The 25024-nt window shown below is 40.0% G+C and overlaps 3 protein-coding genes across 4 annotated transcripts; all 3 read left to right on the forward strand.

The window, feature by feature from the left end:
* The first annotated feature begins 572 nt into the window (after positions 1-572).
* Positions 573-9602, forward strand: LOC113031550 (RNA-binding protein 12B-A-like). Its single transcript, XM_026183708.1, is given in 3 exon segments — positions 573-732; positions 7570-8059; positions 8061-9602. Coding segments are annotated over 2 exon segments (1905 nt in total). The 5' UTR covers positions 573-732; positions 7570-7591; the 3' UTR covers positions 9498-9602.
* LOC113031549 (RNA-binding protein 12B-A-like) lies at positions 7552-16316 on the forward strand. Of its 2 annotated transcripts, none has more exons than XM_026183707.1 (2): positions 7552-7569; positions 13957-16316. In XM_026183707.1, the coding sequence occupies exon 2, from the start codon at positions 13979-13981 to the stop codon at positions 15881-15883; it is 1905 nt and encodes a 634-aa protein (XP_026039492.1). In that variant the 5' UTR covers positions 7552-7569; positions 13957-13978; the 3' UTR covers positions 15884-16316. The 2 variants fall into 2 exon arrangements, with proteins under 2 accessions (XP_026039492.1, XP_026039490.1); XM_026183705.1 differs by lacking the exon at positions 7552-7569 and adding an exon at positions 11544-11819.
* Positions 16317-16551: 235 nt separating this feature from the next.
* gra (granulito) lies at positions 16552-24812 on the forward strand. The gene is made up of 7 exons (XM_026183710.1): positions 16552-17163; positions 21141-21223; positions 21327-21370; positions 22377-22434; positions 24015-24121; positions 24214-24272; positions 24556-24812. The coding sequence occupies exons 2-7, from the start codon at positions 21142-21144 to the stop codon at positions 24581-24583; spliced, it is 378 nt and encodes a 125-aa protein (XP_026039495.1). The 5' UTR covers positions 16552-17163; position 21141; the 3' UTR covers positions 24584-24812.
* Positions 24813-25024: the final 212 nt, after the last annotated feature.

Consider the following 25024-nt stretch of genomic DNA (forward strand, 5'->3'; position numbering starts at 1 on the left):
GGATACTTATTTTTCTTCCTTTTTTAGTGGTGGAAATGGGCTTCCATAAAAAATTGCAGAGCGGTTTATTCAGTTTGCTGGTATCAGCTCCAATGCTGCTCCCGCAGCAGACTACACCAAAGTACACTGCACTCACAATACCTAAAGGGCAGATTTCATCTGATTGCCGGATCTCTGTTTTGATTTGTTCTTCTTTTTTTTGTATTATCATTAGGCATAGCAGAAAATATTAACACACACACACACACACACACACACACACACACACACACACACAGACAATATAAAACTGTATATTGTGGGGGAAAAAACTAGATGAATGTAACTTTGGAGAAGATTGTAAATGTGTTAAGGATACAGGCTGGTTAATTAGCAAGTCAACTAATGGTTAGGCTCTGCTAGAACTTTGCCTGAGCATTCTCACGCCGGTACAGTAGACGGCAACATGCACCTTTGACTTCGGTTTGGACCGCGCCGCCTGAGGAAGAAGAAAAAAAGGCGCCGAAGAAGGCCACTTTCCCACTTTCGCGTTTCAGACCACACTCCATACCAGTTGGTGGCGGTAATGCACCATTCAGTTGTTTGTCAACTGGCAATAAAAATTTAAAAGGAGGAAGAAGAAGGCCATTTTCCCCTGAAACAGTGCCGTGAGAGCGACGTACCCGAGCTTTATTGTTCTCATTATCTCCACTGCTCTCGATATTTTAACGAGAGCCTTTGGTTGCCTTTTGTGTAAGTTCTGACGTTGGTTATGTGACAGTATGGTGGTAATATTAAAAAACGAAAACGTCGTCATTGCTGCTGGCCGGGTTCGGGCGATAAACGAGCTAACGCTAAAGCTACAGGCCTAGCTGGGTACAAAGACGAGTGCAGCTCAGCTCGACATTTTGTTCTTGGTTTCAGCGGCAGAGGCGTTTGAAGTGCCAGAAACAACCTGGGGAACAATCCACGTTAGCTAATCTCAGCTGGCATACAAGGTTACGATGTGTGCAGGTTGCGTGTATTTTACGTGTATATTTTGTCAACGATGCGGCTAACGGGGGCATGTCCGATTCAGTATCGGCGACGTGGTTGTTATGTACTTGGAGCACTGAGCTTTTGATTAGGTGCACGTTGGAGACACATTTAAGTCATTTAGCAAGTTATTGTACATGTTGGGGGTTTCTCTCTACGTGGATGGCCAACCTGGAACAGTTAAGGCTCTGTCGTTGGTCGTGCCCCCCTCCCGTGATGCATGGGTGTGGATTTCTGGTTGACAGCAACTGTCAGTTTGCAAAGATTCTGAGATCTCCCTGCCGTGCATGAAGGCGACTCATCAAGATACCATGTTAGTTCGTTTTCTCATTGATATTGGTGGTAAAAGGTCCTGTAATTTTCACTTTGGGTTAATGATCTTGAACTGAGCAGTGACTTCAGCGTGCTCCTGCATAAGGACCATACAGGGAGTGCAGAATTATTAGGCAAATGAGTATTTTGTCCACATCATCCTCTTAATGCATGTTGTCTTACTCCAAGCTGTATAGGCTCGAAAAACTACTACCAATTAAGCATATTAGGTGATGTGCATCTCTGTAATGAGAAGGGGTGTGGTCTAATGACATCAACACCCTATATCAGGTGTGCATAATTATTAGGCAACGTCCTAGTGACGGACGGTTGACAGCCAGGAGATGGCAGTAATGCAACAGTTTTGGATGCAAGCTGCCGTTAAACTTGACTGAAGAAGAAGTAGGCAACGTCCTTTCCTTTGGCAAAATGGGTCAACAGAAGGACTTGACAGGCTCAGAAAAGTCAAAAATAGTGAGATATCTTGCAGAGGGATGCAGCAGTCTCAAAATTGCAAAGCTTCTGAAGCGTGATCATCGAACAATCACGCGTTTCATTCAAAATAGTCAACAGGGTCGCAAGAAGCGTGTGGAAAAACCAAGGCGCAAAATAACTGCCCATGAACTGAGAAAAGTCAAGCGTGCAGCTGCCAAGATGCCACTTGCCACCAGTTTGGCCATATTTCAGAGCTGCAACATCACTGGAGTGCCCAAAAGCACAAGGTGTGCAATACTCAGAGACATGGCCAAGGTAAGAAAGGCTGAAAGACGACCACCACTGAACAAGACACACAAGCTGAAACGTCAAGACTGGGCCAAGAAATATCTTGAGACTGATTTTTCTAAGGTTTTATGGACTGATGTAATGAGAGTGAGTCTTGATGGGCCAGATGGATGGGCCCATGGCTGGACTGGTAAAGGGCAGAGAGCTCCAGTCCGACTCAGACGCCAGCAAGGTGGAGGTGGAGTACTGGTTTGGGCTGGTATCATCAAAGATGAGCTTGTGGGGCCTTTTCGGGTTGAGGATGGAGTCAAGCTCAACTCCCAGTCCTACTGCCAGTTTCTGGAAGACACCTTCTTCGAGCAGTGGTACAGGAAGAAGTCTGCATCCTTCAAGAAAAACATGATTTTCATGCAGGACAATGCTCCATCACACGCGTCCAAGTACTCCACAGTGTGGCTGGCAAGAAAAGGTATAAAAGAAGAAAAACTAATGACATGGCCACCTTGTTCACCTGATCTGAACCCCATTGAGAACCTGTGGTCCATCATCAAATGTGAGATTTACAAGGAGGGAAAACAGTACACCTCTCTGAACAGTGTCTGGGAGGCTGTGGTTGCTGCTGCACGCAATGTTGATGGTGAACAGATCAAAACACTGACAGAATCCATGGATGGCAGGCTTTTGAGTGTCCTTGCAAAGAAAGGTGGCTATATTGGTCACTGATTTGTTTTTGTTTTGTTTTTGAATGTCAGAAATGTATATTTGTGAATGTGGAGATGTTATATTGGTTTCACTGGTAAAAATAATTGAAATGGGTATATATTTGTTTTTTGTTAAGTTGCCTAATAATTATGCACAGTAATAGTCACCTGCAGACACAGATATCCCCCTAAAATAGCTAAAACTAAAAAACTAAAAACTACTTCCAAGAACATTCAGCTTTGATATTAATGAGTTTTTTGGGTTCATTGAGAACATGGTTGTTGTTCAATAATAAAATTATTCCTCAAAAATACAACTTGCCTAATAATTCTGCACTCCCTGTATGAGCGACTGGCTCAAAGTCTTACTTATTTCCTTTACCTGATACAGCCATTGCTGCTATAAACTGCACGTTTTGGAATCATTGGGAGAAGCTGGATCAAGGCTGCAATGTAGTGAAGAAACCTTGAAGAAGAACAACATCCTGATTTCGTTGGGTTTTTTTCTTTCCTGCTTTGGTTCATCAGAAACAACAGTCTAGCTCGACCTGTCTGACCAGCTTGAAAGCAGGAAATCTGAACTGGTAACACAAAAAAAGGAGTGAACAAAGGAGTGTGAATTTTCACCATCTAATTAGGTTTGCTTATAAGAAGATCCAAATTCATTTAATTATGAATTGAGGTGGACTTTGTGGTGGCTGAAGCATAAAACTTTTTTTTTTAACTAGCTTTTTACGAGCAGTCAGTTATTAACTTCTGAAACATTGGAGTGTTTTGCACAGCTTTGAAGCTAAAATGTACATAATTGATACATTTGGGTATTGTAAGTAACGTCAAGTAAGGACTTCTTTGCCCAAAACAAATGAAAATGCTGCTTTGAGCTATGCCCACACTGGTATACTCCTAGCTCTAAAGCAATACTGAAGGGTTTCACGTGTTGTAAATGTGCAGCTTAATTAGGGCTGCTCGATTATGGCAAAAATGATAATCACGATTATTTTTTATTAATTGAGATCTCGATTAGTTGACGATATTTATTTAACAACAATGTATTGAATAATGACTTTAAAGATTGTCATAAAATAGTGTGCAAATACGGATAACTGTGCAAATGTTTGCAATATAAAAAACAAATGAAAAATGTAAACATCTGTTCACTGAACTTTGCAGTGTTGCTCTGTGGTGCAGCTACGACACTGTAGCAAAGTTTACACACTATGTCTACTTGATCCACGTCTGACTCCGCGAACCCATAATGTTTCCACACCACTGAAGTTTTTTTTTTACCTCTCTTTTAAACCAACAGCAGTCACTCTCCTCTCCAAATAACTTCTGCTTAGCTTTCCGAGCTTCTCTCGGGTCCTCTTAATCAGCGGTCCCCAACCCCCGGGCCTCGGACCGGTACCGGTCCGTTAGTCGTTTGGTACCGAGCCGCGAGAGTTGAGGCTCAGGTGTGAAATGTATAGTTTTCAGGGTTTTTATCGGTTTTCAGCGTTATTTTGTTATCGTTTTTATCGTTTACTCAGTTTTCCTTGGTCTTTTTACGTGTGTTATGAATAAATGTTCTTTTTTTCGGTACCGGTACTAGTTTTATTTTGTTGTATTTATCCGCGACACCTTAAAGGCCGGTCCATGAAAATATTGTCGGGCATAAACCGGTCCGTGGCGCAAAAAAGGTTGGGAACCGCTGCTCTCAGTGTTGCCAACTCCTCAGTAAGTAAAATCGCTATTGGTTGTCCTAAAAGTCGCTAGAAGTCGCCAAATGACGTCATCGCTTAATTTGTAGAATTGGTCATGCTAATGTAATTGTAACCTACGTTGTTGGAGAGAGAAATAACATCGTGGAAGAGACATAAAGTGAGTAAAAAACGTCCTAAATGCAGTTAGAATTTATTTAGAACTACAAATTAAATTTCTTTTAACAATTATTGTTTTTAATGTCACAGTTCCAACCCTGCTCCTTTATCCGGGCCTGGACTGGCAAAAGTGACCCGAAATTGGCGCTCTGGTGGAGTTACTTTGTGTGTGAGAGTGTTTGTTTATAAGTAGTTTTAAACTTTGTGATCCACAAAACAGCATAACAGTAAAAGAAGAATTGACTGCGTTACAGTCAGTGCGGGAGCAGCGGCTTCACTCATGCGCGATTCATTTGTCCTTTGGACGCATGGGTGTGAACATCTCCTGCCCTGATAACAGCGGGGGAGGACTATCCTCCGCCTGGGAGAGCTTTGGCACGGGTGAGGTGCCCACGGCAGCACCCGCTGCTTGTTGAGAGTAAGAGCGATGCGCGTTTTCACGTCAAAAAGTCGTCATAAATAAGTCTCCAATAATACCAGAAAAGTCGCCAGATTTGTCGCTAGTCGCTTTTTAGAAAAAAAGTCGCTAAGGGGGTCTGAAAACTCGCTAAATATAGCGACAAAGTCGCTAAATTGGCAACACTGGCTGCTCTTAATTGTTGTGACACGTGTTAGAAATGCAGAGAGGTGCGCTGGATTCGCCACACGGAGCAGCGCGAGAGTAAAGCACGAGGGAGGGGCTAATAATCGGCTCAGTCATTTTTAATGATCGTTGAAAGCCCAGATCGTAATCTGATTAAAATTCGATTAATTGAGCAGCCCTAAGCTTAATGTTCTTGTGAAGTCTGAGACTGATTTGGAGCAGCGTTTGATCATGGAACAGATGGAGCAAAGGTTAACGGTTGGAGATGTTATCTGCTGTTAAGCGTGATCTTGTCATTTTTTTCTGTAAGATGACAGTGCCAGATGAAGAACTACTCCCTACCCCCCCACCAAGCGCAGATTTCACAGCTGGATTTATGACTGGTCATCGAGGCTGTTCTGCAGTTGATCACTTGGCTAAATAAGTGGACATTATTTATAAACTTGAAAGTGGACTCACTATATTGAGGATTTTTCTTCTTTGGGAGGTGGTTTCATTTTCAGCTTGGCATCTTTCAGAACCAATCTTGCTCGGTTATTGAAACCAGTATGGTTTTATTTTTATTTTTCCCCCCCTCATTTGCTGGTGAACACTGTGCCACCGATGTTTTTTGTTTGTTTGTTTGGGTTTTTGGTGAAGTCAATTTGGTGGGAACTTGAGTCAAATATTTTAAATAGTGAGCAGAATTTTAGTTTTAATATGGTCTGTGTTTTAGTTCCTTAATTTTGCTGCGATTTCAACGTAAAGGCCTTTAGTTTTGTGCTTTGAAGCTTGGCTCTTTAGAATGTGAGGTGGATTTGTGATTAACCTCTGCAGTTCTTATTAGGCAGTCTTGTGTGTGTGTTTTTTTTAAATTGACCGTTTTGGGTATTGGTGTAAATGGTGTATCTGCCCCTGAGAGTGCATTGCTTTTCAGATTCCATGGTGGTACAGTGAAATGCCGGGAAATTGGCACAGAGCTACAGATGCTCTGTTGGCAATAATATTATTCTATATCCTTCTGTCTACGGGTTAGGGCTGCTCAATTAATCGAATTTTAATCACGATTACGATCTGGGCTTTCAACGATCATTAAAAATGACTGAGCCGATTATTAGCCCCTCCCTCATGCTTTACTCTCGCGCTGCTCCATGTGGCAAATCAAGCGCACTGCTCTGCATTTCGAACACGCGTCACAACAATTAAGAGGACCCGAGGGAAGCTCGGAAAGCTAAGCAGAAGTTATTTGGAGAGGAGTGGACTGCCGTTGGTTGAAAAGAAAGGTAAAGAAAAAAAACTTAATTGGTGTGGAAACATTATGGCTTCGCGGAGTCAGACGTGGATCAAGTAGACACAGTGTGTAAACTTTGCTATGGTGTCGTAGCTGCACCACAGAGCAACACTGCAAAGTTCACATTTTTCATTTATTTCTTATATTGCAAACATTTGCACTGTTATCAGTATTTGCACACTATTTTATATTATTTTTTAAAGTCATTATTCAATACATTGTTATTGTTAAACCTTTAAAGCCGGTCAGAGCAGCATGCTCGTTCTGTGTAACTATTTTTAAATCCCTGTAGAACCTGAACGCTAAGCTAGCACAATCAATTTTTTTCCATATGAAACCAGAGGAGTTGTACTTACATCTTATGCCATCAGCTTGTCCTCGGTCACGGTTTCCTTCCACATATAGCTTTGCAAAAATTGCATAAAAAGAGCTTGCAGGAACAAAAACATAATATTCCAGAAACACGCTTTGCCGATCCGATCAGCTGTTCTTAACACTTCCCACATTGAAAAAGACGTCAACGTGAACTATCGCAAGTGACGTCATTTTTGCGGAAAATGTAGTTTTTTACTTGTAGGCCTTAGAACTCGAATTGCACTGCTGGAAATAGTTTATTTTGATGCACATGCACATTCTTTGCAAATTTGCATCATAGGATTGTTTTTTTGTTTTTCCTGCAGTATATACAAATTGCTGTATCTCCAAAAATAAAACTATGAAGACACTCAAAATAAATTTCCTGTTGTTGTAAACTATTTTTTGCAACTTTTTTGTATTTAAAGTTTTGAGGGATAAACCTCTTAAATTTCTCCAAGTAGAAATATATGTAAAAACAAAAACGATTTTCAATTTTTTTGTAGTTTATTGCACTTTTTTGCAATTAATGTAGTTACTATGGACTTAATGCATACACATTTTTAAAATATGGGCTATAACAGTTGTATTGATGTATAGCAACTTGAAATGCTCCCACAAATGGCACTACAGCATGTAAAAAAATAATATAAGCTCTGGCGGACGAAATAAATATCGTCAAATAATCGTGATCTCAATTTCAGTGAAAATAATCGTGATTATCATTTTTGCCATAATCGAGCAGCCCTACTACAGGTGCTGTTGTTTGTGCTTCAGCATGGCGGTCGTCATCCGTTTACAGGGCCTGAGAGTCACAGCGGGTTCTGAGGATATTCGCAGGTTCTTCACTGGCCTCAAAATTCCTGATGGAGGGGTGCATATAATTGGTGGGGAGCGAGACGAGGCTTTCATTATCTTTGCTTCAGATGAAGATGCAAGAAGAGCCATGATACGTTCAGGTGGTGTCATTAGAGGCTCACCTGTTACATTCCTGTTAAGTAGTAAAGCAGAGTTTCAGAATATGCTCGAAAGAACAACAAAAATTGTGGAGAGGGATCAGAAAAGGCGGCTTGAAGATGACATTGGACATCCTCGCAGATCTATGGAGCCAGAGATGGGCAGGAGATCAGCCAGCAGATCGGGTGACAGTCCTCCACCCCTGCTCCAGAGGGCCCCAAACACAGATGATGTGTTTTTGTTTCTAAAAGGTCTGCCTTTCTCTGTCACTGAAAAGGAAATTTGTGATTTTTTTTGGTGGTTTAGTTGTTGATGAAGTTGTTTTAGTAAAAAATCGCCAAGGATTAAACAATGGAACAGGTTTTGTCAAATTTGCAACAAGAGAGGATGCAATGGAAGGGTTGAAGAGAGATCGGGAATAGATTGGCGCAAGGTATATTGAGATCTCCACGACAACATTGAATGATTGGCATCGGGTTACTGGTAGAATGCCAACAGCTGTAATAGGTGGCAGTTTCCAAAGGGGGAGATCACCCATTCCCGATCAGAGGGATCCACAGCACCGTGTAAGGTCACGATCACCTGTGGCTCAGAGGCACATTGCTCCTTCAGAAGGGGAGTACTGTGTTTTGTTGGAAAATCTGTCATTTGCAGTGGAAAAAGAACATATAAAACGTCTCTTTCATAATGCGAAACTTGGGGATGACCAGATCCTGCACTTGATTGACTCTGACGGGAAACAAAAAAGATCTGCACTGGTGCTGTTCAAGAGTTTGCGTGACTATTGTGAAGCTTTAGCTCATGAAAAAAGACAGTTTTTCAATCGACTAGTGCATACCCGTCCAGTTTCGAGGGAGAACATGATTGCCCTTCTGAAACCTCAAGGTACCACTGTCCGGCCTTCTGGAAACTCTGAAAGGTTTCGGGAGGGGCCTGCATCTTACTCCAGTGATCCTTATGACTCAGAGAAGATATGTGTGTTTGTGCGAAACCTGCCATTCGATGTACGAAAAGTTGAGATCATCGACTTCTTCCTTGGGTTTAATATCACAGAGGACAATGTGTGTGTGCTGCAGGACCGAGAAGGTGCTGGGGTTGGACAAGCTATGGTGGTCTTTGGATCTGAGACGGAGGCTATGAGGGCACTCATTCTCGATGGACGACGGTTTCTTGGGTCAAAAGTCATACTAAAATGCATTACACGTTCTGAGATGCAGGAGTTGGGTGTTGATCCACCAGTGGTGCAAGAGCCACTGCTGAGAGGGGAGCAGTACTCGGGCAAGAGCAGCGAAGCATCTTATCTCACTGGTGACACTTCATATCCTGACTTCAGGGTTCCTCGTGATGGGGGTATACCAGTAACTAATGCACAGGATAGCATCCATGGAAGTATTGATTATGAGTCTCGTGCAGCGCGGTCTCGTTCTCCAGAAGACAGGGGCAATGGAGTTCGTGGCAGTTTTCGCTCCCCTGTGGAGCCTTTTGACGCTCCCACCTGTGTTCAGTTACTCAACCTACCTTTCCAAATCAGAAGTGAAGAAATCTACGATTTTTGTTACGGGTATCGTATAATACCTGGATCTGTGTCACTGCAGTATGACCAGAGTGGAAAACCTAAAGGCTCTGCTACTTTGGTATTTGAGTCTCGTCGAGAGGCTTTAACGGCAGTTGAAGAACTAGGTGGGAGACCAATAGGGCAGAGAAAAATAAAGCTACTCCTTGTGTGAAAGTAAAATTGCTTTTCATTGCACTTAAAATTCCAGGTGTAATTGGAAATGTAAACAATGTTGATTTGAAAAACCACTGCCTTGTTGTTGTTTTTTTCATTTTTTTTCGTTTTTTTTTTAATTTTATGTAGGGTGGGGAAAAGGAGGGTGTTGGGGGCTGTTGATATGGGGTGGCTTTATGATTCTAACTATAAAGTTAGCTTGCATGTATTTAATTTAGCCTTGTTTTATCTGCTAAAAGCAATACTCTATTTCAATTTTTGATTGAACTTGTTATAGTGTGTATTCCATTTCATCTTACTGTCTTTTTGTCATTTTAAAATAAAAATGGATGCTTTTGAATTGTTAACATTAAATTAGGATCTGCAGGATACAGATAAATAATAAATAAAAAATATTTCGGGTTCAGTGATGTATTTTTTTTTTCTCCCCTCAAAGACCTGTTATGATATTCTGCATTTTATTGATTTTATTTTTTTGTAGACAGCCTTCAAAGAACAAAACCTTAAATACGACCACCGTTTAAATGGTCACTACTCATCTGTAGTGGTGAATATGGTGTACTGACAGGTTTGAAATAATAACTATAGAGGCCTGTCTAAAACTATTGCTTGCTCCGCTACTGCTGCGCCCTAGCTTCAGCATGGGTGAATGGTGGTACGACCGAGCCAGAATGCGCTCACATAGTTAGCGAAGAGTTGTGGGAGAGCTCTAAAACACAAATGATAGCGAATGCAGCGCCTCGGGAAGTGTTTAAAATGACAAGACTAACAGTCTGATCCCCCAACGAAGTCTTTTGAGCATGTGTTTTAGCCAATTTCTATTTGTATCAGCCACTAATCGAGTGCCTCTGTTTCTGAGGCTTCTCTGTTCAGCATCACATGATATGGGTGCACAGCTGGCGCGAACCCCGGAGCGCACTGCGGCTCCTACGAATCAAACAACCAGTTAAAATTTCAAAAAGGCAGGCCTTGTTAGAGAGCATCACACAGTGGTTAAAATCTCAATAACAGAGACCTTGGTCCTTTGATAAACATATTTCATGCTTCATTTATTTGATGTTGTTTATCATAGTCTATTATTTGATTGATTACTTTTTGTTCTGCCTATTCAGTTTTTTTGTAATCCACTGGAACAATTTGAACTGCACTAATGTGATGATGGAAAGAGAAATACTTTTGTTATCCCATACTTTCTTTTAATTCTTTTGGTACAGCAGTTGCAATGAATAATAATATTACTGATGATGATAATATGCAGGAGATGATTCTGTGCCTGACAGATACTTTAAATTATTGAGGTTGATCACAAGTGATATGAAAGATTTCCTTTATCTGTCCTTGTGCCATCAGAGCTGAATCAGCCTGTTAGAGAAAGTGATCTGCTGTCTTTGGAAGCCCGTTTCCGCCACAAAAAAAAGTATCCATAACTCAAAGTTTCGCGTTATCTTTCTTGAAATTTCGACTTATGGACTCAAAATTTTGAGATAAGTAACGCAAAATTTTGACTCACTTTTCTCAAAATTTGGCAGAGCTAACTTGAAATTTTGAGTTCATAAGTCAAAATTTTGAGAAAGATAACTCGAAATTTCAAGTTATGGATACTTATTTTTCTTCCTTTTTTAGTGGTGGAAATGGGCTTCCATAAAAAATTGCAGAGCGGTTTATTCAGTTTGCTGGTATCAGCTCCAATGCTGCTCCCGCAGCAGACTACACCAAAGTACACTGCACTCACAATACCTAAAGGGCAGATTTCATCTGATTGCCGGATCTCTGTTTTGATTTGTTCTTCTTTTTTTTGTATTATCATTAGGCATAGCAGAAAATATTAACACACACACACACACACACACACACACACACACACAGACAATATAAAACTGTATATTGTGGGGGAAAAAACTAGATGAATGTAACTTTGGAGAAGATTGTAAATGTGTTAAGGATACAGGCTGGTTAATTAGCAAGTCAACTAATGGTTAGGCTCTGCTAGAACTTTGCCTGAGCATTCTCACGCCGGTACAGTAGACGGCAACATGCACCTTTGACTTCGGTTTGGACCGCGCCGCCTGAGGAAGAAGAAAAAAAGGCGCCGAAGAAGGCCACTTTCCCACTTTCGCGTTTCAGACCACACTCCATACCAGTTGGTGGCGGTAATGCACCATTCAGTTGTTTGTCAACTGGCAATAAAAATTTAAAAGGAGGAAGAAGAAGGCCATTTTCCCCTGAAACAGTGCCGTGAGAGCGACGTACCCGAGCTTTATTGTTCTCATTATCTCCACTGCTCTCGATATTTTAACGAGAGTCTTTGGTTGCCTTTTGTGTAAGTTCTGACGTTGGTTATGTGACAGTATGGTGGTAATATTAAAAAACGAAAACGTCGTCATTGCTGCTGGCCGGGTTCGGGCGATAAACGAGCTAACGCTAAAGCTACAGGCCTAGCTGGGTACAAAGACGAGTGCAGCTCAGCTCGACATTTTGTTCTTGGTTTCAGCGGCAGAGGCGTTTGAAGTGCCAGAAACAACCTGGGGAACAATCCACGTTAGCTAATCTCAGCTGGCATACAAGGTTACGATGTGTGCAGGTTGCGTGTATTTTACGTGTATATTTTGTCAACGATGCGGCTAACGGGGGCATGTCCGATTCAGTATCGGCGACGTGGTTGTTATGTACTTGGAGCACTGAGCTTTTGATTAGGTGCACGTTGGAGACACATTTAAGTCATTTAGCAAGTTATTGTACATGTTGGGGGTTTCTCTCTACGTGGATGGCCAACCTGGAACAGTTAAGGCTCTGTCGTTGGTCGTGCCCCCCTCCCGTGATGCATGGGTGTGGATTTCTGGTTGACAGCAACTGTCAGTTTGCAAAGATTCTGAGATCTCCCTGCCGTGCATGAAGGCGACTCATCAAGATACCATGTTAGTTCGTTTTCTCATTGATATTGGTGGTAAAAGGTCCTGTAATTTTCACTTTGGGTTAATGATCTTGAACTGAGCAGTGACTTCAGCGTACTGCTGCATAAGGACCATATGAGTGACTGGCTACTTATTTCCTTTACCTGATACATCCATTGCTGCTATAAACTGCACGTTTTGGAATCATTGGGAGAAGCTGGATCAAGGCTGCAATGTAGTGAAGAAACCTTGAAGAAGAACAACATCCTGATTTCGTTGGGTTTTTTTTTCCTGCTTTGGTTCATCAGAAACAACAGTCTAGCTCGACCTGTCTGACCAGCTTGAAAGCAGGAAATCTGAACTGGTAACACAAAAAAGGAGTGAACAAAGGAGTGTGAATTTTCACCATCTAATTAGGTTTGCTTATAAGAAGATCCAAATTCATTTAATTATAATTATGAATTGAGGTGGACTTTGTGGTGGCTGAAGCATAAAACATTTTTTTTTAACTAGCTTTTTACGAGCAGTCAACTATTAACTTCTGAAACATTGGAGTGTTTTGCACAGCTTTGAAGCTAAAATGTACATAATTGATACATTTGGGTATTGTAAGTAACGTCAAGTAAGGACTTCTTTGCCCAAAACAAATGAACATGCTGCTTTGAGCTATGACCACACTGGTATACTCCTAGCTCTAAAGCAATACTGAAGGGTTTCACGTGTTGTAAATGTGCAGCTTAATGTGCTTGTGAAGTCTGAGACTGATTTGGAGCAGCGTTTGATCATGTCTGGAACAGATGGAGCAAAGGTTAACGGTTGGAGATGTTATTTGCTGTTAAGCGTGATCTTGTCATTTTTTTCTGTAAGATGACAGTGCCAGATGAAGAACTACTCCCTACCCCCCCACCAAGCGCAGATTTCACAGCTGGATTTATGACTGGTCATCGAGGCTGTTCTGCAGTTGATCACTTGGCTAAATAAGTGGACATTATTCATAAACTTGAAAGTGGACTCACTATATTGAGGATTTTTCTTCTTTGGGAGGTGGTTTCATTTTCAGCTTGGCATCTTTCAGAACTAATCTTGCTCGGTTATTGAAACCAGTATGGTTTTATTTTTATTTTTTCCCCCCTCATTTGCTGGTGAACACTGTGCCACCGATGTTTTTTGTTTGTTTGTTTGGGTTTTTGGTGAAGTCAATTTGGTGGGAACTTGAGTCAAATATTTTAAATAGTGAGCAGAATTTTAGTTTTAATATGGTCTGTGTTTTAGTTCCTTAATTTTGCTGCGATTTCAACGTAAAGGCCTTTAGTTTTGTGCTTTGAAGCTTGGCTCTTTAGAATGTGAGGTGGATTTGTGATTAACCTCTGCAGTTCTTATTAGGCAGTCTTGTGTGTTTTTTTTAAAAAATTGGCCGTTTTGGGTATTGGTGTAAATGGTGTATCTGCCCCTGAGAGTGCATTGCTTTTCAGATTCCATGGTGGTACAGTGAAATGCCGGGAAATTGGCACAGAGCTACAGATGCTCTGTTGGCAATAATATTATTCTATATCCTTCTGTCTACAGGTGCTGTTGTTTGTGCTTCAGCATGGCGGTCGTCATCCGTTTACAGGGCCTGAGAGTCACAGCGGGTTCTGAGGATATTCGCAGGTTCTTCACTGGCCTCAAAATTCCTGATGGAGGGGTGCATATAATTGGTGGGGAGCGAGACGAGGCTTTCATTATCTTTGCTTCAGATGAAGATGCAAGAAGAGCCATGATACGTTCAGGTGGTGTCATTAGAGGCTCACCTGTTACATTGCTTTTAAGTAGTAAAGCAGAGATGCAGAATATGCTCGACAGAACAACAAAAATTGTGGAGAGGGATCAGAAAAGGCGGCTTGAAGATGACATTGGACATCCTCGCAGATCTATGGAGCCAGAGATGGGCAGGAGATCAGCCAGCAGATCGGGTGACAGTCCTCCACCCCTGCTCCAGAGGGCCCCAAACACAGATGATGTGTTTTTGTTTCTAAAAGGTCTGCCTTTCTCTGTCACTGAAAAGGAAATTTGTGACTTTTTTGGTGGTTTAGTTGTTGATGAAGTTGTTTTAGTAAAAAATCGCCAAGGATTAAACAATGGAACAGGTTTTGTCAAATTTGCAACAAGAGAGGATGCAATGGAAGGGTTGAAGAGAGATCGGGAATACATTGGCGCAAGGTATATTGAGATCTCCACGACAACATTGAATGATTGGCATCGGGTTACTGGTAGAATGCCAACAGCTGTAATAGGTGGCAGTTTCCAAAGGGGGAGATCACCCATTCCTGATCAGAGGGATCCACAGCACCGTGCAAGGTCACGATCACCTGTGGCTCAGAGGCACATTGCTCCTTCAGAAGGGGAGTACTGTGTTTTGTTGGAAAATCTGTCATTTGCAGTGGAAAAAGAACATATAAAACGTCTCTTTCATAATGCGAAACTTGGGGATGACCAGATCCTGCACTTGATTGACTCTGACGGGAAACAAAAAAGATCTGCACTGGTGCTGTTCAAGAGTTTGCGTGACTATTGTGAAGCTTTAGCTCATGAAAAAAGACAGTTTTTCAATCGACTAGTGCATACCCGTCCAGTTTCGAGGGAGAACATGATTGCCCTTCTGAAACCTCAAGGTACCACTGTCCGGCCTTCTGGAAACTCTGAAAGGTTTCGGGAGGGGCCTGCATCTTACTCCAGTGATCCTTATGACTCAGAGAAGATATGTGTGTTTGTGCGAAACCTGCCATTCGATGTACGAAAAGTTGAGATCATCGACTTCTTCCTTGGGTTTAATATCACAGAGGACAATGTGTGTGTGCTGCAGGACCGAGAAGGTGCTGGGGTTGGACAAGCTATGGTGGTCTTTGGATCTGAGACGGAGGCTATGAGGGCACTCATTCTCGATGGACGACGGTTTCTTGGGTCAAAAGTCATACTAAAATGCATTACACGTTCTGAGATGCAGGAGTTGGGTGTTGATCCACCAGTGGTGCAAGAGCCACTGCTGAGAGGGGAGCAGTACTCGGGCAAGAGCAGCGAAGCATCTTATCTCACTGGTGACACTTCATATCCTGACTTCAGGGTTCCTCGTGATGGGGGTATACCAGTAACTAATGCACAGGATAGCATCCATGGAAGTATTGATTATGAGTCTCGTGCAGCGCGGTCTCGTTCTCCAGAAGACAGGGGCAATGGAGTTCGTGGCAGTTTTCGCTCCCCTGTGGAGCCTTTTGACGCTCCCACCTGTGTTCAGTTACTCAACCTACCTTTCCAAATCAGAAGTGAAGAAATCTACGATTTTTGTTACGGGTATCGTATAATACCTGGATCTGTGTCACTGCAGTATGACCAGAGTGGAAAACCTAAAGGCTCTGCTACTTTGGTATTTGAGTCTCGTCGAGAGGCTTTAACGGCAGTTGAAGAACTAGGTGGGAGACCAATAGGGCAGAGAAAAATAAAGCTTCTCCTTGTGTGAAAGTAAAATTGCTTTTCATTGCACTTAAAATTCCAGGTGTAATTGGAAATGTAAACAATGTTGATTTGAAAAACCACTGCCTTGTTGTTGTTTTTTTTCATTTTTATTTCGTTTTTTTTTTTAAATTTTTTATGTAGGGTGGGGAAAAGGAGGGTGTTGGGGGCTGTTGATATGGGGTGGCTTTATGATTCTAACTATAAAGTTAGCTTGCATGTATTTAATTTAGCCTTGTTTTATCTGCTAAAAGCAATACTCTATTTCAATTTTTGATTGAACTTGTTATAGTGTGTATTCCATTTCATCTTACTGTCTTTTTGTCATTTTAAAATAAAAATGGATGCTTTTGAATTGTTAACATTAAATTAGGATCTGCTGATCAAGCTTGTCTATACAGGATACAGATAAATAATAAATAAAAAATATTTCGAGTTCAGTGATGTATTTTTTTTTTCTCCCCTCAAAGACCTGTTATGATATTCTGCATTTTATTGATTTTATTTTTTTGTAGACAGCCTTCAAAGAACAAAACCTTAAATACGACCACCGTTTAAATGGTCACTACTCATCTGTAGTGGTGAATATGGTGTACTGACAGGTTTGAAATAATAACTATAGAGGCCTGTCTAAAACTTGCGTGGTGGGGTTTTTTTTTTGTGTGTGTGTGTGTGTGCGCGCGCGCGCTTTCTGCTCATTTTACATAATTTGTAAGCACTGGGAGAGCTGCACAGCTCAAACCTAGTGAAAAATTAGTTTAAAAAATGTGAACATTTAAAATGACAATTTCTAATTTTCTCTTGTGTATAACAATCTAAAATAACTTTGTATACAAAATTTCTCAAGACATTTAGTTAACTGATAAACGGTAGTTGATCAACCACTAAGCACTTATCCAATGTTGCAACGAGGTGTACCGGGTCCTGGTAGCCGCCTAAGCAATGGCGAGGTGTGGCTTCACATCAAATACGGCTGTTACAGAAGACCGTACAGTTATAAAAAGAAAAAACACTCCTTTTAATGCTGTAACGATAGTCAATACCTACTTGTACAGAAAAAACATTCAGATATTGATAAAATTGCTAATTAGATTAAATGTGGAAACAACACTACTCCCTTTTCACAACAGTAGAACGTGTATCGATGATGGTGACTGCATGAGTTTTATTTTGAAAATTAAAATTCGGAAGTCGTGTTATTTGTGTTTTTTCTTCCTCTTGACTAGCATGACACTGGTGAGGCGAACAGGCTGAAATCCACGCTGAGGGAATTTCGTTGAACTAGAGGTGAATAAATTTTAAACCTCAATATCTATAAATTCGCGCAATGAGCAGAGCGTTGCTAGTTAGATTTAATAGATGTTTATAGGAGTTCAAACTTTTGCATCCTTTTCCAAGTTATGTTTTTCTATTACTTGTCTTATTTTTCTTTCTCGTTTTGTTGTTTTAACGTCATTTAGCCTATCTGTACACACAATGCTGACCATTAAATACGCAGCGAACTGTGAACCTTCACATCAACCGCTAATGTTAACGTTAGCTGCTCGCCGTTGCCTTGATGCGCAGGCTTTACACAGATTCATTTTATTTTTTAGGGGGTGCCATGAGCGCGTTATAGTGGACAGCGGGATCGTTACACCTGTTTTCAAAAGTTGTTTTGTTAATGCAGTTAAATTGAGATTTAGATTTTTAGAAAAGGCTTTTAACAACTATTGTTGACAGCCTCATAAAGTTTGGCAAGTTAGCTTACATCCAGTGTAGTAAAGTTAAGCTAAATGAAACATGTTAAGTAATAAGTAAATAAACAACTAACATTTAACCGATTTTTATTTAACTATATTAAGCCGGAGAATTTATTATTTATGTAAGGTTCTTATTTAATTATTTTTCTATTCTGTTTCTCTGTATGCTAAACCTTAGGAGTTTGATATTTAACGGTCTAACCCTGACCAGACTATTTTAGCTAATAAAATGCGAATACTTTCTTTTTCTTTGAGATTTCCCTATTTGTGTTTATCGTTATCAGTAATTCTTCCTTTTCATCACAGATATCACACCGCATTTAATCGTTGTATTCTTTAAACAAAGATGAAATGAAAAATTGTTTAAACAAAATTACTATTATTATTATTGTTGTTGTTGTTTGGCCAGCCTTGTCTGTGACTTCTTACAAAACACACTTTCACACCTGGATGAGTTAATGCCAGATGAGTTAATACTTTTTGCTGTACAATATAAAGTGCCTTGGGGTGACTGTTGCTGTGATTTGGCACTGTGTACTGTCATGTGAGAAAATTGGGACACCCCCATTAACTAATCATCTCTTTATTATGAACTGTTCACATATCAATTTCCAATCATGATTTTATGTATTACTGGAAAAGAAAGCGACGTAATTGCAATTAAACAACATAAATATAAATGATAAATTTCAATCGGCCTTCAAACAACATCACAGCACTGAATCAGCGCTGCTTCGTGTTTTCAATGATCTTTTACTAATGGCTGACAATGGACGCCCCTCTGTCCTAGTGCTATTGGATCTTTCATCGGCATTTGACATGGTTGACCATAACATCCTATTGGCGAGACTAGAGCACACTGTAGGCATTAAGGGCGCTGCCTTGGATTGGTTTAAATCCTACCTCTCCAATCGGCTCTCTTCGGTACATCTGGCCACATCCTCTTCTTCGGCTGTACCTGTTTGCTGTGGTGTCCCCCAGGGATCTGTGTTAGGCCCTACCCTTTTCTCATTGTACATGCTTCCTTTAAGTGCTATCTTTGAGAAATACCACATTGCTTTTCACTATTATGCGGATGATATCCAGATCTATTTTGAGCTAAACGATGATCTTGCTCTGTCTTTGAATAGCTTCCGAGAATGCATGTGTGAGGTCAAGAAATGGCTTTTGGCAAATACTCTTATCCTTAATGATAAGAAAACCGAAATTATGATTTTTGGTAGTAATGCCCTTCGTGCCAAACTTCGGGATGCCTTTGGTTTTCTCACTAGTTCTTTCTCTGACACTGTTAGGAATCTGGGTGTCTTATTTGACAGCTCATTTACACTTGATAAACAAGTATCTGCTGTTGTCAGATCTAGTTTTTACCAGCTTCGCCTTATTTCTAAGGCCAGGCACTATATCCCGTATAAAGACCTAGAAAAGCTCATCCATGCCTTTGTAACGTCAAGGCTAGATTACTGTAATTCACTTTATTGTGGTCTCCACTCTTCCCTTTTACATAGATTACAGACAGTTCAGAATGCTGCAGCACGCATTCTAACTAAAACCAAGAAGTTTGCCCACATTACTCCTGTCCTTGCTGATCTGCACTGGTTGCCTGTCAAATATCGTATTCAATTTAAAATTTTGTTGTTTACTTTTAAAATTACCAATAACACTGCACCAAGCTATCTTAAGGAACTTTTAAACCCATATGCTCCTGCTAGGGCTTTAAGGTCATCCTCACAGTTACTGCTGCTTCAGCCCAGATCTCGACTGAAATCTAGAGGTGATCGATCGTTTGCTCTAGTTGCACCGGAGCTGTGGAACAATCTCCCGATTGGCATCCGGGCGTCTGATTCTATTCATTCTTTTAAATCACAGCTAAAAACATATCTTTTTAAACTTGCCTTTTCTACCAGTTAAATGCTGGCTTGCTTGCAGTGACCTATTGACCTATTGTATTAAATTCTCTGCTATCTTTCCATTATTGGTGTCTTTTATCATGGTGGTACAGTCTTACCTTGCTATAACCTATGTGCTGCAGTTTACTCTTATTGGTGGCTTTTATCTGTGAACATAATTCGTTACCTTTATGTATTTGATGTTAATGTGTGAACTGTTTTATTTTTTATTGTTTTATGTAAAGCACTTTGGTATGCCCAAGGCTTTTAAATGTGCTCTATAAATAAAGATTGTTGTTGTTGTATAAATGAACATTTTGTGAAACATCAAAAAACCCAAAAATGTTTGTTTTAATGGAGGAAAAAGTTAGGAAACCCTACCCCCTGATAACTAGTGTTGCCTCCTTTGGCTCATATAACTTCAGCGAGACGCCTTTTGTAACTTTTTACCAGTCTCTGACATGATCAGAAGAAGGTTCGCTCCACTCCTCAGTGCAGAATTCCTTCAGCTGTGAGATGTTTGAGGGTTTTCTGGCATGTACAGCCCGTTTCAAGTCACCCCACAGCATCTTAATGGGGTTAGGATCAGGGCTTTGACTTTGCCATTCCAGGACTCTCCACTTCTTAGTTTTTAGCCAGTCCTTGGTAGATTTGCTGGTATGCTTTGGGTCATTGTCATGTTTTAGTGTCCAGTTCCGCTTCAGCTTTAATTTTTTAACAGATGGTCTCACATGTTCTTCAAGCACCCTCTGATACACAGCAGAATTCATGATGGATTCTGTGATGGTGAGCTGGCCAGGTCCTGCTGCAGCAAAGCACCAAACTAAATTTGAGGTATAGATAAGGCAAGGTTCTTTTAAAATGCTGGTTAACGATGTACTGATCATGTGCACCTAATGTGATACACCTGTGTGTGATTTTAACCATTTTAAGTGGGATAATATGTGAGGGTGTCCTAATTTATTCCTCACCAGAAATTGCATTCTTTTAAAATTACATTTCACATAAAATTTTAAAACGGCTTTTCTTATTTTTTTAATTGTTTAGTGATATTATTTGGATTCCTCAGTATCATTAAAATTGGCATTAAATATCCATATGGCCAAATATATTTTAAAATATACAGGCTTTCATAGGGTGTCCTAATTTTCTCACATGACTGTATATAAATTGAACTGAAACAGGGACTGTGATTGCAGTTTGGTTTTGTATCACAAACGTTTTTTTTGTTTTTGTTTATTTTGCTAGTTTCACAAAATCTAAGCAATCATCTTGTTATGTAGATGCATGACATTTACAACTTTTCATACCAATAAACTCAAATTATTTAGTGAAGTATTTGAATATTGTAGCTGTAAAAAAAGATACTTAATTATGAAATAATAAAGTCATTACCAATGGGAATAAAATAATATCAATAATTTATAGGGTCATAAATCATTACACACTATAGTGAAAAGTTGTAAGTATTCCTGATATGCAGCCTTGGCCTTGGTTTGGACTCCAAACCCCTCTTTTTAAAACACTGAAAAGTAATATATTAGTGACTAATGTCTCCTTCTGTTAATGCAGCACTGCTTAGTAGGCTTGTAGAAATTAGTTGGCTTAAAGCATGTTTGAACCTTACTGACGCCAGAATGGAGGTATCAAGGAGAAGAATCCTTCAAAAGCACCTGGAGCCAGCGAGACCCCTGCGCCGCTGCATTCCTGCCGACATTGGTAAGTCATCAGTGCAAGTAAACAGGATCAAATGTGCCAGTTTGAAATGTAATGTGTTCCCGTGTAATGAATGTTCATATGGGGATTTTAATACTTTGTTTAGATCCACCAATAAATCCTGCTGCACATGTCCTGATGGATCAAGAGGCAAGTAAAAAATAAAACCCTAATTATGAAGATGGTTGCATGGTGATGCAGTGGTTAGTACTCGTGACTCATAGGAAGAAGGTTAGTTCTGTGTGGAGTTTAAATCTTCTCCATGTGTCTGCATGGCTTCTTCCCACAGTCCAAAGACATGCAAAGGTTAGGTTAGTAGCTGTTCATCTGGACGTTACGTTTTCAATGGGAAAAATGTTTTGTCACTCATCCAATTGAATTCTTCAGTCTCGAGACTGAAGAATTCCCTTGGATGAGTGACGCAACGCTACGTCCAGATGAACAGAATCCACCTTTTGGGATTTACTTACCTTAATGATTGAGCATGCATCAAGACGTTAGGTTAATATGTGATTCTAAGTTGACTGTAGGTATGAATGTGAGTATGTCTGTCTCCCTCTCTATTACAGCTGTGCACTATGAAAGCTGGGATAAACTAAACATATTACACTTTTTTCACAGAAGGTAAAATATAGTTTTGGTAAATGAAGCCTACTAATAAAAAAGGAGTTTAAACGACATTGTTACAAAAAGGTGAAGCTGACAGTGTATATATGATATGGAGATACATGTATAACAGTACTGAAAAAAAGTACTAAAAAGCATCCACCTGTTTGAAGGTAATTCATAATCAAACAACAAAAAAGGATGGGAAAGTGAACATGTTCTAAGCTTTGGCTTTCCATAGTTTGTCCATCAGGCTCTAGCTTGTCACTGCAAATCTGGGTTTTGTAGAGATGCTGTTTGCCATGGTGAGACGTTGTCAGGCTAAGATTAATCTAAGATGATTTTTTCCACTGTGTGAGCACCTTATGCCACCAGAGTAAACCTGTGACACACCTCAACATTTGAGAACGGTGGCACTACACAAAGATGACACATAACACTAACCTTTCAAATAACTAATCATTTAATTATTCGGCGCTTCAGTATTTTAGACTCATGATATCATGCTTTTTAAAAAAATATATTTAAGCTGAAATTTTGTATTTGATAGACAAATATTGGTGTAGAGCAGTTCTACAAGATCATCAACCTTCATAAACAGAAAAAAGGTGAGTCTTTTCTTCTTCTTCTTATATTATTTTTTTCCAAAATAATATATTTTGCTGTCCCATAGGCTAATAAACAAGGCGTGGAAAGCACTTCAGCTTGCCAGTGTGGTTAAACAAGTGTTTTTGGTGTGCATTCTAGTAGCTGCAATTCCAGAAATGCCAAGGAGGCTTAGCAGGAGATTAAAAAAAAAGTATACACATAGATAGTGCATTTCATATATTTTCTGAATCACAGATTAAGACACATATGTTTGCATGAGAGTGAGACACAGTTTTCACTTCGTTCAGTGTTTTTTGTAAGGTTACGGTTTAATAACTTGCACATATAAAATTTATTCTGCCAGAAGAAAATCTATCACAATGCTGAAAATGTTCTTCACAATTTTATACCAAACCTCTGAACCAAACATAACCTGCTCCTGGCCGTTCTAGTTTTTATTCTCCCACCTGCAGCTTTTCTGGTTTTTAAGGGTTCAAGCATAAACATTAAATAAAAAACAAAATCATAGACTCAGTCTATGAACAAATTTGATGGGAAGTCAACAATATATGGTCCTGTTTTATGATCATATATTAATGCTTATAGAACAATGAAACTATTTTAAAGTTTTTTGTTGCCAGCAGAAAAAAAATATATCAAGGAATCAGATTTTGTCATCAGGGAAACTCAAAGACTTCAGACCCTCGTACTCTCCCCTCAGGTGTCTGAAGAATCTTCCTGGAATTAGTGTTTTGTGAAGAACTGTTTGGTCATTAGGCAGTAATTTCATACCGATTGGTCTCTAATCTGGAACATAACATGCTCCAGAGCAGGTTATAAGTTATCATGGCAATGTACCCCAGTAAGAAGTAAACCACCTTTGTAGTACGGGAAATCCAAGGTTAACTCTGAAGTTACCTGGATAATCTGATATCCTGCTTCACAGTCAGGCCTCTGGTCACTCTGACTGAAAATCTGAGTGTCTCAACTCTACTGCTTCCAGCTCGACCTTGTCTCTTTTTGTCAGAGCCACTGTCTCCAAACCATTCATCACAGCAGGTCTCGCTAACGTCTTGCAAATCTTCCCTTTCACTCTTGCAGCGATACTTCTGTCACAAATCACTCAAACCTCCTCCACTCCCCCTTGCCTGCATGCTCTTCTTCACCTCGCTTGTGCTCTGTTCATCCCTTTGAAGGGTTAACCCCATGTATTTAAACCCATTTACCCTCATTACCTCTATACTTTACAGCTTCACTGTTACACCTGTCATCAAACCCTGAATTCATAAACAGTGACAAGGAGGAATTTTGGACCAAAGACATCACAAATGTTTCCTCAAAAAGCTGATATTGTGAGGAATGACCACAAGAGGGCCTTAACATCCAGTAATCAGAGAATTATCACACACCTGAATAAGCTTCTTAGAAGGAGTTTGTCTTTTTAGTGAGGTTGTGTTTGATGTTAGCCAATGCAGAAGTGTTGGTGAATCCCAATGCATCACAAACATTTTTTGTCAGCTTTATTACCTTTGAGGTAAAGAAGCAACCAGATTCTTTTGGATATCCCTAACTTGAACTCTTATACCATGTTTATCTTCAGACAGGATATCTTACACAAGGGACTTCTTAATTGGTCTGGCCAGTTGTCCGGAGGCCAGGAAGAAGCCAGAATTCTTGCCAGAGCACCCAATAGTGTTAAGTGAGGCAGTAAGTGTAAAATTCTTGTTGTTTACTTGCTAAGTGGTCCAAATAATATCAGTAGTGTCTGGATTTAAAATGCTTTTATACTATCTTCACAGAGAGATCCTGAGCAACTAAGGCTTTATGAAATGAGGATGAATGGCAAGAAAGATAAAATGTGAGTTTAATACTGTAAATTTGTTACCACAGTTTGACTTTAATGCTTTTTTCATACAGTAGAAAAACAGTAGAGAGTATAGATTATGATTTGAATGAAATACCCATTGTTCTTCAAGAATAATTTGAACATTGGACATTTATAACACCAGTTAATGTGTATATGTAGGAATTAAGTTAAAGTTAAAACCTAGAAAAAAAGGTAGTTTTTACGGTATATTGTTAAAATTAGGTCGCTAACATAAACACCATAATAAAAATATGTCACCTTTGTTTGTTTTTAGGGCGGCTGAAGGGCTTCACTCACCTTGAGAAATTAGTCTTGCTTGTGCAGTGTTTGTGTTTGCTGTTCTTCCTTTCAGTTTAATTTAACTTTTTATTTCCTATTTATTATTTTGCAGGAGGTTCACAAGAATTTCGGTTTTTGATAACCCCCTGAGAGTGCTGTAGTGTATTTATACTGTGTGAACACCTTTTTGAAACAGAAAAAAAAAACTGAATGGCTACTTTTCAGATGCTTTAATAAAAGTCCTGAACTGAAGTGATGGCGCCAATTATGTTTACACATAATTAGAAATTCTCTGGAGTTAAGATTTGCATTTGTCTTGTTGAAAACACGCAGTTCTTTGAATCTTTGGGCTGAAGGAGGGACAATACTCGGTGTATCAATGCTCAATCAACAATCATTTATTTGCATACAATTCAACAATAAGAGCATTACAACGTCCGGACGGGAGAGATGCTACCAGAGGG

The sequence above is a fragment of the Astatotilapia calliptera genome, chromosome 11 (genome assembly GCF_900246225.1).
Source record: "Astatotilapia calliptera chromosome 11, fAstCal1.2, whole genome shotgun sequence".
Taxonomy (NCBI): domain Eukaryota; kingdom Metazoa; phylum Chordata; class Actinopteri; order Cichliformes; family Cichlidae; genus Astatotilapia; species Astatotilapia calliptera.

Bases quoted from the DNA above. Each gene is read 5' to 3' on its own strand.
- LOC113031549 (XM_026183707.1), top strand. From the start codon at position 13,979: ATGGCGGTCGTCATCCGTTTACAGGGCCTGAGAGTCACAGCGGGTTCT.
- gra (XM_026183710.1), top strand. From the start codon at position 21,142: ATGGAGGTATCAAGGAGAAGAATCCTTCAAAAGCACCTGGAGCCAGCG. The intron at 21,371-22,376 runs GCAAGTAAAAAA...TGTATTTGATAG, and splicing joins ATGTCCTGATGGATCAAGAG to ACAAATATTGGTGTAGAGCA. The intron at 24,122-24,213 runs GTAAGTGTAAAA...CTATCTTCACAG, and splicing joins CAATAGTGTTAAGTGAGGCA to AGAGATCCTGAGCAACTAAG.